We start from the raw sequence: 18,497 nt of genomic DNA on the forward strand, positions 1-18,497 counted from the left end.
AGATGGTCTGTGGTGATCATCAGAAACTTGGATGCAGAGTTTTGATTGAAAGCAGTAAGTCTCTTGTTTCTGTTTTAAGGATTATTCATATCCCCATTGATACTTCATGATACAAAATTGTTTTCCTAAACCCAAAGTAAACTACACATCACTGCTGTAGAAGTGTAATTTTAATCTCAGCAGCATTTTAATTGGAGCATTAACAAGTTTGAGAATGGAGAGATAAAAGAAAGCCTCAATTAAAATGTAAACAATGTACTAGTCTATTTCATATATTTTTTTAAGTACTGACATTACTGCTTGCTGTGGTTGGTGGATAAACCGATTCTGTAATAGAGGGGAAACCTTTTTAGTTATAAATGATGTCTCAAGAAGCCTTGATCATAGCTGGTTTGAGATGTTCTTTCTTCATTGCCTGCCCTTCACTGGTATAATGAAATGACCCAAACTCAGGAAGCAAACAGCACTTCTCGTTGCTCTTCATCACTCCTAAATCATAAGTTTCCAAAAGGATCCCATAAACTGGAAAGTCTCTTTAGAAAATGACTGGAGAATAAAGTGTTTTCTGCAATTGTTCGGGTTTCACTTATTATTCTTTTCTAGGGGAAGTTGGTAACACCGAAAAATCAGCTTCTACAGTATAGCAACTTCAGGTCAAGAGAGTGTCAGAAATAATTCGTAATCTAGTTGTTCGTCACTACTTTGGTCGTTCTTATGGTTGGATAGATGAACTTATGACTGCAATACACTCAACGAGGGCACCACAGAACCTTGGATTGTTTTGTTTCGCACCTACAGCTCATCTACAGCTCTCTCATCCCCAGGAAAGTTAACTGGTAACATTCATGATTCTCACAAGATTTGTGATCACTACTGTAATTTTTTTCTAAAAATCTGATGAAAGCTCTATGAAGTATGAAAGGGATCTTACACTTAATGAACTTGAGATATCTCACAGCATTTCAAACTATCATAGGCAGGATAAAGCATCAGAAGTAAATACTGGATTCGAATCTACTTCACAGAAGCAGACCTTACAGAATTAACCAGCGAGGAGGCTTGAAATAGTTTAAAAAGGGGGTGGGGGTGGAGAGAAAAAGCCTTCTGAAATTGATTGTACTCTTGCTAGTTTAGTTAGTAACTGACTGAAAACTGGATCCTAGATGAAAATGTGAAGACTCAGCTATGGTAAAGAGTTAATTTAGAAAGTTAGAGACCTTGTGTGGGATGGGAAATTAAAGATTTGCCTCTGACAGGCTCCAGGAAAATGATGACAATTGTACTGGTGAAGTGAATGTACAGTCCAAGCAGTAAGTACAGATCAACACGTAGAAAATCAACTTCAACAGAGTAAACAAAGACTCCTTTAACCACTGATTGAAAAAGGTCGTAATTTCTAAATGTTTTCCTTGTGCGGCCAGCCGGCTAGTTGCTGCAGTCAAAAGTCTGTAATTGGTCACCTTATTTCAATTAGATCAGTGAGAATACCTCTTTCTCTTTACAGCCCAAATTCCCATTAAAGGTTTCAATAAATGATAACACTTACCTTAAAATTAAGTTAAAAACTAAAGTATGACCAGAAAAGCATCTGTTTCACTGATATTATTGAATGAATTAGTCTTGACAAATAGATATAGTCTATAGTTAGTGCCCTGCTGCCAAAGACAGCCTACACACCTGTAGGACTGAAATGTGACTGCCCCTCCCCCACCTCCCTCCATCAAATCCGGAAGGGCAATCTTCGAGGAGACATCAAGTAAGAGCCTTGGTATTTTTCTACCACATTAACAATGTAGTAGGAACACACTTAACAGATTATGAGTGACTGGTAAACATGCCCCTTAACTTTGAGAATCCCCATGTATCCTTCCTTAGGAAACATCTATAATTTAAGAAAATGATTATAAAAATACTCTTTAAATGTGAGAAGAGGCAAAACAGCCCTCATCATTTTACTCTTTACACTTCAATCCTGTGATTCACAATTTGAGCTGTAAGCAAGAGTAGCATTTATTCACCTAGTTGGACTAGATTTTTCCACAATGCTCCATTTTCTCCCTAGCTTTAACAAATTTGTTTGGTCTTTGTTCCCAAATTCTAAAATAAGAGACAGTCTTTAGACTGTTAAGTTGCAATTTCTTAGGGTTTCTGCTTTATTATTCCCCGGTATCCACAGCAGAAGTGAAAGGTATAACTTAATTAACAGACGAAAATTTCTTCTACAGTGAAGGCGCTTTGTACTCCATCATATTAGAATAACTCTACTATAATCTCCATGCAGTTTAAGACAACTGAAGTATTTGGTGTCAACTATAAGATACCTGATAAAGTAAATATACTGACTCATCGATGAAGAGAATGGAGCTGGTATTTCAGCGATAACAAGGGGCAAGGCAAAAAGACCTTTTCTAACCATTTACAAATTACTCGAAATATCAATACAATTGAGTAAAAAGTAAAAACAAAAATACTGTATGCACCTTTAACAATGTTCTTGCATTCTGATATACAAACCTCTCATTCTTTTCAGGTGGTATAATTAAATTCAATTTGTACCAACAGAAGAGATTACAATCCTTTCAGTTTAGTTTTTAAAACTATACCATGAAGTTAATAAATTTTGTGTTCTGATTATTCTAAAGAAAAACAGGCTAGAAGAGAAACAGGAAATGTAGTATGGACCCAATGTTATTCTAAATAAGAATTTTACTTAAGATGTCATCAACCAATGTAGTGTGAAGGATTTGCTGACGTTTCTCCTTATTTTTGGATAGTAACCTCAGATGGTCTTTTCATTGGTTTATGTCTCCTTTTCCCATTCACATTTCTACATTTTGAAGTGCTTTTTCCCAAAACAAGTCCTTTCCCCCCATTTCCTTATTATAAAACTAATTCCCTTTTCAGGCACAACACTCTACTATTGGAAAGAAACTTGTTTTAACTGCTTTATCTTCCTTCCAAAGGATTAATAAACTGAGAAAGGATTTAATCAGAGATTTTTCCCTAAAATAAAAAAGGGAGAACACTCACCCTAGGAATTATCTGAAAATGGGATAAACTTCTCCTTTTATTCAGAAGTTACCACACATCGTCAGAAATACCCTTTTTAAATAAATAGGATATAAAAAAAATGCTAGTAAAACCTTACCTATTTTTTAAATGTCTGAAATCTTTTTTTTCTTAATAGGCTTGGTAAAAATTAGTCTTTGAAAGAAATCAAAAATCAAATCTAAACATCTCAAACTTTTTTTTAAACCATAAATGAATAAAATCATAGGACTCTGGACATACACAACAACCACAGCAGTCTTTCTTTTTCATATACCATTAAGTAACTTCAAGTGCAATGGAGAGCTACAGCACTTACTTCTGGATCAGTTCACATTCAATTTGTAACCTTTTATCTTTTCTCACAAGAAAAATACACACTGATCCTGAACAAATTAAAGTACATCTGTGCATTACATCCCTGCGCATTTTGGGTAAAAAGAAGTAGGAAAAAAAAGTCAAACGTTTTAGAGCTCAGTGTAAACATTTGAACTATGAATTATTTATTAATTTCCCTTAAAGTACGTAGGAGTGTGTGTGTCACATATTCAAAGTGAACCTTAGAAATAGCACCATGACCAAAAAGACCCATAAAAACAATTCTCTCTAATCCCTTCATTTTACTTCAGAGCTTGAGAATGCTATCATTGTCAGCCATGCTTTCAAAGCCACCAGCCCAATTCTTGTTTTTTTTTAAGATGAAACCAGAATACTCCTACAAACAAGGATCTAACCACTTTGGAAAAATGAAAAATTAGTAATTAGTTGACCAGCCAATTAATGACGAGTTAATTCAGTCTAAAAGATAAGATTAGTTCTATTGATGAAGCCTAAATGATCAAAGTATCATTTTTACCAAAAAAATGTATGTATTTATGAGTGTATTTTATATTTATGGATTTTTTTGGTACCTTTTTGCAAATGATGGTAAACATGGAGTTATAACCCTGAGAATAGCTAGAAAACGGAGAAGCTTAAGAAGAGTTTAAATAAATTAATGGATATGACATCTATCACCATTAAAATGGGGAAAGTAAAGGGCATTCCATTAATTTTTTCAGGTCAATAGTCCAGGCCAATTATCCGACACCGAACTGTCCACTACACACTTAATACAAGCTCTGCGAAGAAGAGCATAGCATCAGGTTTGAAGTGGTGACAGCTCTCTAAACAACCAAAGGACAGGCAGGTATCCCACCTGTTTCAGTTGGTAATGTCCAAAGATATCCTTCCCCTTACATCAGAGTAGAAAGAGAAAACACCTCCTACCATGTCAAATGGAACAGATAATTAAAAACAACACTTAACATTCTCTAACACTGCTACCAGAGTCTGATGCTTTTCCGTATCTGCCACTTTAAGGATACACAGGAGAAAAGGGTGAATTTTGTCTGAAATCAAATAGGGCCAATAAATAAAGGTGGGAGTACTGTAACATACCCCTTAGCTACAAAATATGTAAACCATTTGAATCAAGTCCGTCTTCAGGCACAAACAAGCTAGGAATGGCCACCTATATATACTGTTTGGAGTAGCACAACCTATCAAGTAAAAATATTTGGCTCGAGAAAATAAGTGTACTATGGTACTTGATGATGTGATAAAAGTTTCACTTTAAATGGATTTCAAAATTATTTTCCCATAAAACAGATTTAAACTGAGGTCATTAATAAAGATACACTTAGTTGCCCCAGCAAAAAATGCCTGGGATTGCACATGGCAGCAGTAAAACCAAAGAGATGGAGAACAACATTTCACTACTTTCCTATGTAGATGACATTTGTGATTGCACACTTAACAAAACTCAACCCTACGATTTCAATAAAAATGGGGGAACTACAAATAATTTAAATACTCTCTTAGCCCTGTACATGCTATTAAAGAACAAACTTTTCCTAAATCTAAGGCACACAAACTCCTCTATTTCACAGAGTAAGACTATGGAAGACCAAGAGTTTGGTTAAATCCCGTCCATGGAAACCAGGAGGTCTTGGAAAGACAAATTAGATAGCATTTTGTTAGTGCACAATTTTAAAGAAAAATGCTAGGACTATGGTCTGGCCTTAGAGGTTTAAAACATACAATCAAAACATTAAAAAAAATAATTTACCAGCACTTTATAAATTCAAGTTTATAAAATAAAAGTGATGATATTTTCCTTAGAGAGAGAGAGAGAGGCAGAGACAGAGAGAGACAGACAGACAGACCCAATAGCATTTGGAAAGAAAACTGGAAACAATTGTAATGAAAATGACCAAATCTTGTATAATGCATTCTACTCAAGTAGCCAGGGAAAGAAAAATAAAAAGTGGTAGGTACCTTGCCTACTAATCATGGTTACACTTCCCATGATTGTAATGTCAGTATGCACATAATATTTATGACAAGTCTGTAAACATAGGTCATGTGAAATTGTTCCACTACAATAGGACAGGGCTTAGAAACTACCACCTCTTCATGAATTCAGACAGCAGCGGCATGGCACTTGCTACCAGGAAGGTAATGCTCACTGGTTTCACAACCAGGGTGTCTAGTGTTAAACACATTTCAGACTCTTGCTCTCTGTAGTTAAATACTGTCAAAGTAGATCTGCCCCCAAAATGAAGCATAGTTTGGCACCTGTGCTGAATGCTGCTACAAGGGCAAGCAAGTGCAAACAAAAATAACAGTCATGATTTAGTCACATTCATAACTTTTCATAGAAAAATATAAATATATTCCCTGAATTGTCGGACAAAAAAATAATTTCAATAGCCAACTTTCACTATAAATTCCAGTCCACTTCCTCTTTAAATGAACTGGTTTCCCTCAAGGTCATAAGGTGCGATCATCAAAATCTAACACATTTTCTAAGCTTCTATCATCCTCCCCATCGTGGTATCTCACGGTCCTTCTACCCTGATTTCTCGTTTTTATTTTTGAACGGCGCAGAACTCTCTTAGATTTTGCATAGTCCACATCCTCCCAGTCATTGTCATCCACATTTAACCTGGGGCGTTTGCTTTGTCTTTGTCGCCTCACAGTTTTAGGTATGTTAGCTGGAAACGTTTTACCTTTTCTAACTACTTTTGCTTTTCCTTTCGTTTTCCTCTTTTTGGTTTTTGTCTCATCAGCAGAGTCAACATCTGACTCAGTTACAGATCCCAAATCTGAGTCAGATTTAGGACTCGTGTCAGGTCCACACTTTGAATCCCCTGCTGGTCCTGAAATTTTCACATTTTCCAATTCAGGGTGCGGCCTCTTCCTTTTCCTCTCCATCTTGGCCGCTTCCTGCAAGTCCCCCATCACTGTCGTCTTACTGAAAGGAGCCTTCCCATAGGTCCTGAGTCTTCTGCCATTCCACCTGCGCAGCCCATAATTCAGTTCCTCTTCAAAGTTCTGCTCTGCAGTAGCTTTTTGTGCCAAAGTTGACTCAGAAGAAAATTTTCTACCAATCTCATCACCCCCTGGAATATGGCTTTTTGAATCTTCCTCTGAAGACCCAATCAAGGAATTCTTCTTTCTCAAAAGTGCAACATTTGTTCTGTGCTTACTGGTCTGCCTGGTGGGTCTGCTCTGGGGCGCGGAATCCGACACACCTTCAGAGTCTGAGTCCCCACTCGGAGACTGGGGGGCTTCCTGCTTCCGGCTCCTGGTGCTGCCCTCTGACTCAGCGCCGGGAGGCTCCCCTCCACAGGCGTCCTGTTCACCTGGCACTTCACAGTTTACAGCTCCCTCAGAATCACTCACATTCTTCTCAGCTGCAGGACATGCAGAACGGAGGGGCTTCTTCCTTCCAGTTTTGCTTCTAGTACACACATTTCCTAAACTACTACCTCCCACAGAGCTCCTGAGCTTTGTCTTACTGGCCGCAGTGGCTGCACATCTTTGAGAAATCCTTAGGAGACCCGTTTTGGCTTTTGATGACTTCTTAACCTCCTTGGAATTGCTGTCTGAGTCACTGGAACAGACCCTTTTCCTGGAACATTTTCTGCTGTGTCCATGGTCTTGTGATGCAGAATCTAAAAATTAAGAGTATTCTTTTAATCTTTAATAGAAGAGTAAATCTAAAGGAATTAAATGTTCAATATTTTAAACCACTTCACCCAGAATTCTTCATTCTTATTAACTTGGAAGGAGGATGGCAGTGAGTGGGATGGGCTCTTAATACTTTGGAGCACTGACTTTTTTGGCCTCAGCACCATTCAAGGTATAACATACTCCCATCAGTGCCATCCCGTGCCTTCCTATCTACATACACAAAACACCTGACACTTAAAGATTTTAGTTACATGAATACAGACTAAACTCTCTTTACCACTGCACTAAGGTATGGGAACTAACCATTACTCTCAGCCTCCCTGAAACTCTCCTTAACTTCACAAGCTCCAATCACATCACCTACTTTGTCTCCCGCTCCTTAACATTTTTCATCAATCCCCATTTACCAGGACTACAATCTTAATTAAATTATTTCACCTCTCCATGCCCCAGAGTTGTCAGTAAAATGGACAATAATAGTAATAGTACCTATCTCTTAAAAGATACGGAGACTAAGCTGATTAATAAACATAAAGCATTTAGAAAAACTTCCTGATACACAGAAACAGCTCAGTAACAGTTCTGTTAGCTGCTGTTATTCTTACCACACTCCTTTCAAGCAGTTCCATCCTTTTCTTTCCTCTTCTCAAACTATCATTACCTCCGTTTAAAAATGTGCTTGCCCCCTGCTTTTCTTAAACCCACAGCCAACACTATGTCCCCATCCCCAATACAAAAAATGAAGTCTTTAACAGCAATAGTTAAGGCCAAGATGTTACTTGAATAAAACTAAATGTACTACCGGACCAACAGTTATGCATGCACATCGGAATAGGAAGGACACACAGAAAGACTACTGGACAAGGCACGGCATGGAGAGGAACCTCTGGCAAGAAATTTCATGGGAAAGAAAAACAATGCATGCTGTAAGGAAAGAAAGACAATGAGAATCAATCAGCGAAATGTTTTGAATTACCTTTCATAAAATTGTTTGCTTTTTCTTTTGTTTTGTCATCATCTGAATCCAAATCAGTTCCAGATACGTGATCTGAGAAACACTGAGATCCGTCAACAGGGTCACTCTTCAAATTTCCCGAAATCTGGCTTGTTTCCATTCTGGGACATTTACCATCTTCTCTACCTTCTTCGGATTCAGACTCCTCTGAATCACTGAAGATCTTTGCTTTTTTAAGGAAAGTTGCATTCTTGCGACCTGTGTTGTATTTCCTACCAACATACTTTCTCGGTTCAGAATCTGCTTCCTCTTCTTCCTCTGAAATGCTTTCTGCCTGCTGTTTCTGCCCAGATGTTGATGGGCCAGCAGTTCTGTGATGTCCATTATCCGAACCATGACTTTTAGACTCATCTTCAGAAGACTCTATTTTAAGAAACTTTGTTTTAGAAGTTGGAGTGTGGGACTTGTAACCATTAGGATGCCAACCTTTCCGGACTACCTGCAAATCACTTTCTGACTCTGAAACTCCATTTTCAGAGTCACTGTCAGCATTCTGGGCAGCATGAGAATTGGACACTGGTGATGGTTGATTTGGGTCTTTTAGCTCCTCTTCTTCAATTTCTGATTTTAAGCTCTGATCATCTTCAGAATTATGTAGCAACTTTTTTCTAGCTACAGCAGAGGCATTCCGGTGAGGCAGCTTGCGGCCAGAACAGACACTTTCGGAGCTAGAATTCTCCTCTGCATCACTCATTAGCTTTATCTTATTGGCAGCCACAGCAGCACACTTTCGTAGAACTTTCCTGTTATTTCCAGCTCTGGCTTTTCGCCTTTCGCCAGTCTCCAATGAATTGTTATCAGAGTCACTTAAATAGACTCTCTTTCGAGTGGCTTTTCTGCCACATCCATTTTCTAAAGAAACTGGACCTAGAAATAAAGTAACAGCAAGATTAGCAAGGTCTTCCTTATTTCGACATGTTTTTAATGACTTTATTATTTTAGTACTGATGTTCCTTATTTTTTACTGCCAAAATAATTCCCTTTCTAAATGCAAAAAGGCCTAAAGAATGGAATAGAATAGACAGTCAAGAAACAAACCGGCACATATGTGGTCAATTAATTTATGACAAAGAAGGAAAGAATACACAATGGGGAAGGGACAGATTCCTCAAAAAATGGTGCTGGGAAAATTGGACAGCCATATGCAAAAGAACAAACTAGACTATTAGCTTACACCTCACACAAAAATCATAACTCAAAATGGATTAAAGATTTGAATGTGAGACCTGAAACCATAAAACTCCTAGAAGCAGAGGGGGTAAAGCCCCTTGACATCGGCCTTGGTGATGAGTTTTTGGATCTGACTCCAAAAGCAAAGGCAACAGAAGCAAAAATAAACAAGTGGAACTAAATTATCAAACTACAAAGCTTCTGCACAGCAAAGGAAATCATCGACAAAATGAAAACGTAACCTACTGAATGAGAGAAAATATTTGCGAATCATATATCCAATAAGGGCTAATAATATCCAAAATATATAACAAACTCATACAACTGAATAGCATGAAACCAATCCAATTGAAAAATGGGCAGAGGATCCAAATAAAAAATTTTCCAAATAAGATATACAAATGGCCAACATGTACAGGAAAAGATGCTCAATATCATTAATCATTAGGAAAACGCAAATCAAAACCACAATAAGATACCACTTCACACCTGTTAGAATGGCTATTATCAAAAAGACAAGAAATAACAAATGCTGGCAAGGATATGGAGAAAAGGGAACCCTCGTACATGTTGGTGGGAATGTAAACTGGTGCAGCCATTATGGAAAACAGTATGGAGGTTCTGCAAAAATTTAAAAATAGAATTACCTTATAATCCAGCTATTCCACTTTTGAGTATTTATCCGAAAAAAAACCCAAAACAATTAATTCCAAAAGATCAGTGCACGCCCATGCTCAGTGCAGCATTAGTTACAATAGTCAAGATACAGAAACAAGTGTCTACCAATAGACAAATGAATGAATAAGACATGGAGTGTATATACAATGGACTATTACTCATTAGTTATAGGAATGGAATCTTGCCATTTGCAACAACACAGAGGGACCTTGAGGGCATTATGCTACGTGAAATAAGTAAGGGGAAAACAAATACCGTATGATCTCACTTATATATGTAATCCAAAAAGCAAAATAACAAAATCAAGCTCATACCTACAGAGAATAGATTGTCCAGGGGCGGGGGGGTGGGGGTGGGGCGGCGGCAAATTAGACAAATTAGATGAAGTGGTCAAACGGTACCAGCTTCTAGTTACATAATAAATAAATCGTGGGGGTGTAACATATGACATGGTGACTATAAGTAATACTGTATTGCATACTTGAAAATTGCTAAGAGAACAGATCTTAAAAGTCCTCAAAAAAAGAAAAAAAACTAAAGTTTTAAAACTGTATATGGTGATGGATGGTAACTAGACTTGCGGTCAATTCTCAATGTATACAAATATCAAATCATTATGCTGTACACCTGAGACTAATATAATGTTATATGTCAATTACACCTCAATTTTTTTAAAGAAAAGCCTAAAGGACATTTAATCATATGTAAATGCACTAAGTCAATAAACCATTCAACGTTTAGCTCTTGGATTCTCTTGGTATACATTCCTCCAAAGCACCACTGAGAGTGTCTCACCAGTTTTTCTCTGAGCAGCTCTGGTTCTGGTCACCCTGAGATTGCTGCTTCTTGCCAGCCTACCACGTAAGGAGGGTTCATGAGCTCTTGAACTCTCTTTGCTTTCCTCGGAACTATGTGAAGCTGAAGATGACGAAGAGGTACCTAAGGAATCTTCCATTTCACTGTCTAAGAAAAATAAAACAGCAACAATTCGTTACATATATTCTCCTATCTTTACACACATAGGCAGTTATTTCATAACAAAAGACTTCAATCAGATTCTCAAAATACTTTAGGGTATATTTTTAAAAATTGTTCCAAAGAAGAGCTGAAAAAAATTTTGGTACTAAAAGGTACGTAATCAGCATTCTGCATCAAGTTCTCTTATTTCTGAAAGTAACACATCAATCCTAGTTTGGATTCAGACAATACAGTTTATGTATTTAATAAACAAACCTCCACTTAAAAATTTAATTAGCTCCACTATCCACTCTCATCTGTTATATGAAACACGTTTCAGGGCTAGCATTTCAGTAGACATACTTTGAAGTGTCTCTCTAGTAGCCCTTCCTAACAGCATAGTACCACACATGCTTTCAGCTCACAGAAGTTCATTTCTATGTGCTAAAAGTGAGATAAACAAATTAAATAGTACAGGTCACTGCTCCCACTATTCCCCATAAATGAGTGCATGCCCCAGTGTGAGCACAAGACAGGATACCCACATTTCCCGTTCCTTCCTTCAGACTCACTTCTTACATGACTATCACAGAATGACAACGTCATCAAAATGAGTGGGAACATACTGCTAAAAGACAAAATTTTACTCCATAACACAACCCAACTCCATGTGAGAGAAGGAAGTGGCTGTGATAGGACATGTCACCAAACTGTGCTTCTTCCTTTGTCCGCTTTGACTGTTCCTACTCTATTCCACTACCCAGCATGCTGACTGTGTGCAGATTCCTCCCCTTCCCTGCACATCACTGCTAAACTGACCCTCTCCCTGAGACAGAACTCATCATGTGACTCCCTTCCCCAACACGAGAGGCAATCAAGTAACCCAAACTCCAGAGAGGCTTCTAGTCTCTCAAACGTGGCTGCACGCTACCTGTTTGATTCTATTATTTTAAATTACAACAGTAATTATTATACTATCCTCGTAAGTCACCAAAAGCACGCAGAGCAATACCGAAAAACAGACACCACAGCCTCATTCACACAGTGCTAACAAAGGATTAGCATCATCTGGTTGTCATCACACTACCAAATGACAGAAACATTCTAAAGAGGATAAAATTTACTAGGTCATCAGCTTTAAACTTACACCATTACCATGCCATTTTTTTAATTTAAAAAATATAAGAACGTCAAATTTTGCACATAAAGTTGACATTTATGTATTATTTGAAACATAGGATTCAAATTTGCACAAAATGTGGCTGTACTATTTGCTAAGAACAGTACTTATCAAACTTATTCACATACTCCGTGCTTGTTGCTTTCGTCCCTTATATTGAACTGTAAATTCCTTGCGTGAAAAGGCCATGCTTAGGTGGGCCTTCCTCTAGACCCACGCTGACTAGCAGTGGTACACACGTGAGACACTCAACAGTTGAAGAACAATGTTCTAGTACGTCTCACCAGATAACGTAGAACCATTGGTCACAGTGACGGGCCTAGTTCTCCTCGTTCTTTCTGATGATCCTGTTGAACCGGAAGAGTCACCAGAAGTACCACCCGAAGAGACACTAGCACTCCTCCTGCGGCTTGCAGAATAAGCTGCCCGACTTGAGGTATACTGGGTAGGGGAACCTACCGACTCAGGAATTACTCTCGTCTGAGATGTTAAACGCTTCTGTTTGACATTTCTGGTCAAAGATATAAACAAAAGAAAAAATATTTAACAAAACAGAAAATGTCTAAATAAAAATTTTTACTACTTAATCTGAGAATAAATTTAGATCAAAACATTAAAATATTCATTATTAACATCTTTTGCTGGTATGGATTACTGTTAATATCTTCTTACTCGAAATTTGAAATTGTTTTATTCCCAACTGGAATAATGAACAAATGATCCAAGTAACAGAGTTACAGATAATCATACTGAAAACCTTAGGTTCTTTGGATTAAACGCTAAGGGGAGCCAACGCTTATGTAGTAATACAGCCATTTGTTCACGTTATGAATGTGAGTCTCAATATGACCAACTTTCTCTCTAGTCTATTTATGTTTCTAAACACAGTATAAAATTAAGAGGAGAAATCAACAAAACCTAAACAGAAAGGGCAGAGAGGCAACTATTCACATCTAAGTGCCAGTTCACCATGTTTGGCCCCAAGCCACGGATTATGGTGGAAAATAGTGGCAAGATAATCTTTGTATTTACATTAAAGATCTGGGTAATACTCCTTTTGAGATAATCCTATTTTCCTTAAAAATAAAAAGATATTGGGCCGGCCTGGTGGCTCAGGCGGTTAGAGCTCTATGCTCCTAACTCCGAAGGCTGCCGGTTCGATTCCCACATGGGCCAGTGGGCTCTCAACCACAAGGTTGCCAGTTCAATTCCTCGAGTCCCGCAAGGGATGGTGGGCAGTGCCCCCTTGCAACTAAGATTGAACACGGCACCTTGAGCTGAGCTGCCACTGAGCTCCCGGAGGCTCAGTTGGTTGGAGCACATCCTCTCAACCACAAGGTTGCCGGTTCGACTCCCGCAAGAAATGGTGGGCTGTGCCCCCTGCAACTAGCAACGGCAACTGGACCTGGAGCTAAGCTGCGCCCTCCACAACTAAGATTGAAAGGACAACAACTTGACTTGGAAAAAAGGCCTGGAAGTACACACTGTTCCCCAATAAAGTCCTGTTCCCCTTCCCCAATAAAAAAAAATCTTTAAGAATAAAAAAATGTATATTCTTTTGACTGGTTTAAAAGAAAAAATGTTAACAGAATGATAAAGCAAAAACAAAAAAAGGAAACGTGGCATAAAGTGAGGAACTGGTGTATCCAAACACAAGTTCTTTGAATTATTTTTCAACTTTTCTGTAATTCTGAAATTATTTCAAAATGAAAAGTTAGAAAAAAGCGGTGGGGTAGGGAGGACTCACGTAGGACTGTGTAACACATGTTCTTGAATCACAGGTTTCAAAGCAGCTGAACAGGTCTTTTATCTAATGACTATGTTTATCTATTCCAATGAGGCTCTGTTATTCTAAACATGGGGAACAGGGATGCAATGAGGACCTCAGCAAATCATCTCACCCAAAAGGCAAAAATAAGGCTGACAAAATAATCCAAAACAATCATTTCAGAACTCTGGAAAGTAATTAAAGGCATATGACAAATTAAAGTGATATTCAAGAAAAAAGTCTGAATCTAAATAAAACCTGTGGTGTCTTTAGCATTTTAACTTGAGGCTCCCCACAGTCACATATACACACCCAATACTGTGGCCTGACACCCTGAGACCAGGATTAGCAGGTGGAGGGAGTTGCCCTGATATGGGAGCCCCAAAGGAAAGGTGCATGCTCAAGGCCACTTAACATATAGTTGGAACTATAATGGTTACAGCAAGAAAGAGTTCAGCCAGAAACCTAAAAGGAAGATTTTGGGATTGAGACCATGTTAGAGTCTTTGAAACATCTTCCTGGGGATGGGGGGGTTCCATACATATTCAAGAAAGACCAGAGATAACCCAATTATTACTTATTAGTCATCCTTGGCCGACCTTGAGACTCGTATGTCTGATAAAATAGAAGCAAAGAGTGAGGCCTGCCTACCTTACACAGAGACCCCTTCAGAAAACAGTGGAAGCCTTACTTAAAAGTGTTTAAGGACAAGTTGCTGACCACTGAACTATGCTGAACCAGCAAAGACATCTAGAGAAAGAGGATCAAAAAAAAAAAATTTTTTTCCCTTATTCCGTCTCCCTCCACCTCCCGACTCCAGTTCAAGCCGTTGTTTCTCAGTCTAGTTGTGTAGGACACAGCTCCCTGACCCATGCTGGTGTTATGAGCCCTGCGCTACCGCCATCCCCGCTGAGGCCAACGGTCACCAGTCATCGGTTGGCCACTCACAGCAGCTCAAGGCAGCTCTTGCCAGCTGCTGGCCGCTCACGCTGGTGGCCGGCCACTCTTGGCGGCACACAGTAGCCCATGGCAGCCCACAGCAGCCCTCGGCAGCTCACACTGACCTCCGGCTGCTCACGCCCACCTTCAGATGCTCATGGCAGCCCAGCTCCAGGGAGAGCCATTGTTCACAATCTTAGCTATAGAGGGCGCAGCTCAGTGGCCCATGTGGGAATCAAACCGGCGACCTCGGCGTTAGGAGCACGGCACTCCAACCACCTGAGCCACTGGGCCGGCCCTCGCCCCCCCCCCAATTTTTTTTTTAAATTTTTATAAAAGGAGCAGACTTCAGCGACTAAACACTGCAGGGAATACAGACTACAGAAACCGGTCTAGTCAATTGACAAAACAAAGCCAGCAGCAACCTTCTCCAATGAAGGAAAACATTAGACTCCAGATCTGTTACTATATGCTAACAACAAAAGCTGGGGTACAGTGTTTCCCCAAAAATAAGACCTAGCCAATCAGCTCTAATGCGTCTTTTGGAGCAAAAATTAATATAAGACCCAGTATTATTATTATGTTAGATAAGACCTGGTCTTATATTAAAATTAATTTTTGCTCCAAAAGACGCATTAGAGCTGATTGTTGGGCTAGGTCTTATTTTCAGGGAAACACGGTACTAAAGGACTTTAGGCTGAAAAATGACACCAGAAGTTAAGTCAAATCCATAAAAAGAAATAAAGACCACTGGGAAAGGTAATTACGTAGATAAATTAAATAGCAGTATTTGTTTTCTTAAATGATTTGAGACAACTGCATAAAACAAAGACGTAACATGTACAACAGTATAGCACAAACAAGTAGGGGAAGGGAACTAAACTGTAATAAAATTCCTTTATCTATAGAAATTAAATCGTATTACTCCCAAGAAGGTTGTTTTGAACTGAGATGCAGTGTTAATCCCCAGGACCACCATGAAGAAACCCATCAACAGCATAGTACACACTCAAACTGCAAAAGGAAACAAACTGAACATTGAATAGCTCAATTTTCACATTCCAATGCTTTAAAAAACCTGTAAATTTGGTATTAATATAAGTTACATAGTCAAAGAAGACAGAATATAAATTAGTATTAAATTGCTGATAAAAGAGAATAAATCCTGCATTTTATATTTCTTCTTTACCACGAGTTTTCAGTAAAAATATAATACATTATTCCTAATGGACATTTTCCCATACACAATCAAATGCTCAATGGCATTAATAATAATCTCTTTATTTTCTGAATTAAAAAAAAAGCTTATTAAAAAAATGATACTTTAAATAATCTTTTATAAAGTTTTTTCAATTAATGCTTTTCATTAAATGCTTATAAATTAACGTAATTACAGATCAATGCCACAGCTCTAAGTACAGATTGCTTTCAAGCCAAAAAAAAGACTGTACTTTTCTGAATATGCTGTACTCTAAAATGATTAAGAAATTTTAGTATAACAAAGGCAAACATGTTTTCACAACCTGAAATTTTACAGAACTGCACACAAAGCTGCAATAGCCAATTCACCTGACATTTCTGTTAGCCTGGTTGACACGGTTACAACTTTGCCGTCTCTGGAACCTCTGGCTCCTTCGAAGTTTTTCATTGAATTTTTGACCAATTTTAAAATCAGAGGAGATTTTCTTCATTTTTTCTTCAAATAAGGCAGACAATCTCAAGGTCATACTATAAATCTGCAAGGATATGAAAGCAAAACTATAACCACAAAATACCTTTTAAAATATTTTTCCAAAAGAGACTGTAGTATTGAGGGTACTTGCCATCTATTGTATCACTGTTATAGATAATGGCCATTCCTTACTTTATTTCCCACCCCTTTGCTTCAATGACATCTGCAAGGAAGAGGAAGTATCTTGGGTTTTCCAGTTGTCACATCTACGTGTACAAACCCAAAAATGTCCCCTTTGCTTGAAGTCAGAGGGGAAGCTGGCTGGTTTTCAGACTGCTACTTTAGGCAGCAAAAGAGCAAAACTTCCCTCTCTGGGATGAGGGGACAAAAGCATTTTTACACAAGTCTCTACTTATAATCTGACCTCCTTTGATGCCACTTACTCCTAAACATGAATTACAGACAAAAGGATACCTTGCATCCAGAAGAAAACATGCCCTAGAACTTTAATATATACATGAAAGATGTTTAAAAAATGTTTATAATAACATCAAATCTTTAAAAGAACAACAATGTGATATTAAGTGTTACTAGAAGTAATTTTTGGTCCAGCTATGTATTTACAGGAAGTACTCTCTACTGTCTGCAATCCTTCCCAAAAGTACAAAAGTCTAATGTTCGAAAGCTAAATATCAATCGCTCTGATGCATGGCGGAGGAGGGTGGAGAGACTCTAACACTAAAGAACCTTGAATATATGTGAAATTTGTAATCCTTGATACGCTCTTTACCAATTATTTTCAGTATTTTCTGCATATATTAAATTTATTGTTTTTCTTCAAACCTGAAGTCTAGCCTAAGTCACCAGTTTTAACAAGAGTGATCTTTTTCTCAATTGTATTAGGTTTGAAATCTCTGATTGTCTTATCACCATTTTCATATGTTTCTTCATTAGCGTTCACGTAAAATTCAATAATACATTTGAACTGAAAATAAACATTTAACAAAAATGTTTAAAATTATCAGCTCCTCAACATGGAGAAAGGGATGTATAAAAAACCCAACTGACATCATACACAATGGTGAAAGACTGAACATCTTTGCCCCCAAGATCAGGAATGAGACAAAGATGTCTGCTTTCACCACAGCTGTTCAACACTGTATTTTAAATTCTAGTCAGAGCAATTAGACAAAGAAAAAGAAATAAAAATCATTCAAATTGGAATTATAGAAGAAAACTGTCTCTATTCATGGATGACATGATTCTACATATGAAGAAACACTCAAAAGAGTCCACAAAAAAGCTATTCGCACTAATAAATGATTCAGCAAAATTACAGGGTACAAGATCCACACACAAGAATCAGTTGTGTGTCTACACACCAACAATGAATAATCATAAAAAGAAACTTAAAAAGCAATTGTAGGGGCGGCCAGGTGGCTCAGTTGGTTAGAGGGCAAGCTCTCAACAACAAGGTTGCCAGTTCAATTCCCACATGGGATGGTGGGCTGCGCCCCCTGCAACTAAAGATTGAAAACAGCAACCTTGTTGGACTTGGAGCTGAGCTGTGCCCACCACAACTCGACTGAAAAACAACTTGGAGCTGATGGGCCCTGGAGAAACACACTGTTCTCCAATATTCCCCAATAAAATTTTTTTTAAAAAGCAATTGTATTTCAAATAGCATCTAAAACAATAAACTATCTGGGAATAAATTTAACCAAGAAGGTGTAAGACTTGTCACTGACAATTAAAAAACATTGCTCCAAGAAATTAGACCTAAATAAAAAGACATCCCCTGGTAAGAAACAGGAAGACTTAACGTTATTAAGATGTCAATACTGAGCAAAGCAAAATCTACACATTCAACACAATCTCTATCAAAATTTCAAGGACGTTTTCAGAAATGGCAAAAGCCATTCCTCAAACACACAATGAACTGAAAGGACCCTTCAGTAGCTAAATCTTGAAAATGAACAAAATTGGAGGACTCATACATCCTGATTTCAAAACTTACTACAGGGGGCGGCCGGTTAGCTCAGTTGGTTAG

The 18,497-nt window shown here is 38.0% G+C and overlaps 1 protein-coding gene across 2 annotated transcripts in view; it reads right to left on the reverse strand.

Annotated features, from left to right (window-relative positions):
• Window positions 1-18,497, reverse strand: part of BRWD1 (bromodomain and WD repeat domain containing 1) — a 100,282-nt gene that overhangs the window by 5,967 nt on the left and 75,818 nt on the right. For both annotated transcript variants that reach the window (XM_081070985.1, XM_081070984.1), the window contains exons 37-41: window positions 16,345-16,511; window positions 12,353-12,579; window positions 10,727-10,894; window positions 8,045-8,950; window positions 6,102-7,049 (exon numbers count right to left, since the gene is read on the reverse strand). In XM_081070985.1, coding sequence (XP_080927111.1) covers window positions 6,102-7,049; window positions 8,045-8,950; window positions 10,727-10,894; window positions 12,353-12,579; window positions 16,345-16,511 — 2,416 coding nt within the window. The remainder of the gene's footprint in view (window positions 1-6,101; window positions 7,050-8,044; window positions 8,951-10,726; window positions 10,895-12,352; window positions 12,580-16,344; window positions 16,512-18,497) is intronic.

The sequence above is a fragment of the Rhinolophus hipposideros genome (genome assembly GCF_964194185.1).
Source record: "Rhinolophus hipposideros genome assembly, chromosome: 2".
Taxonomy (NCBI): Eukaryota; Metazoa; Chordata; class Mammalia; order Chiroptera; family Rhinolophidae; genus Rhinolophus; species Rhinolophus hipposideros.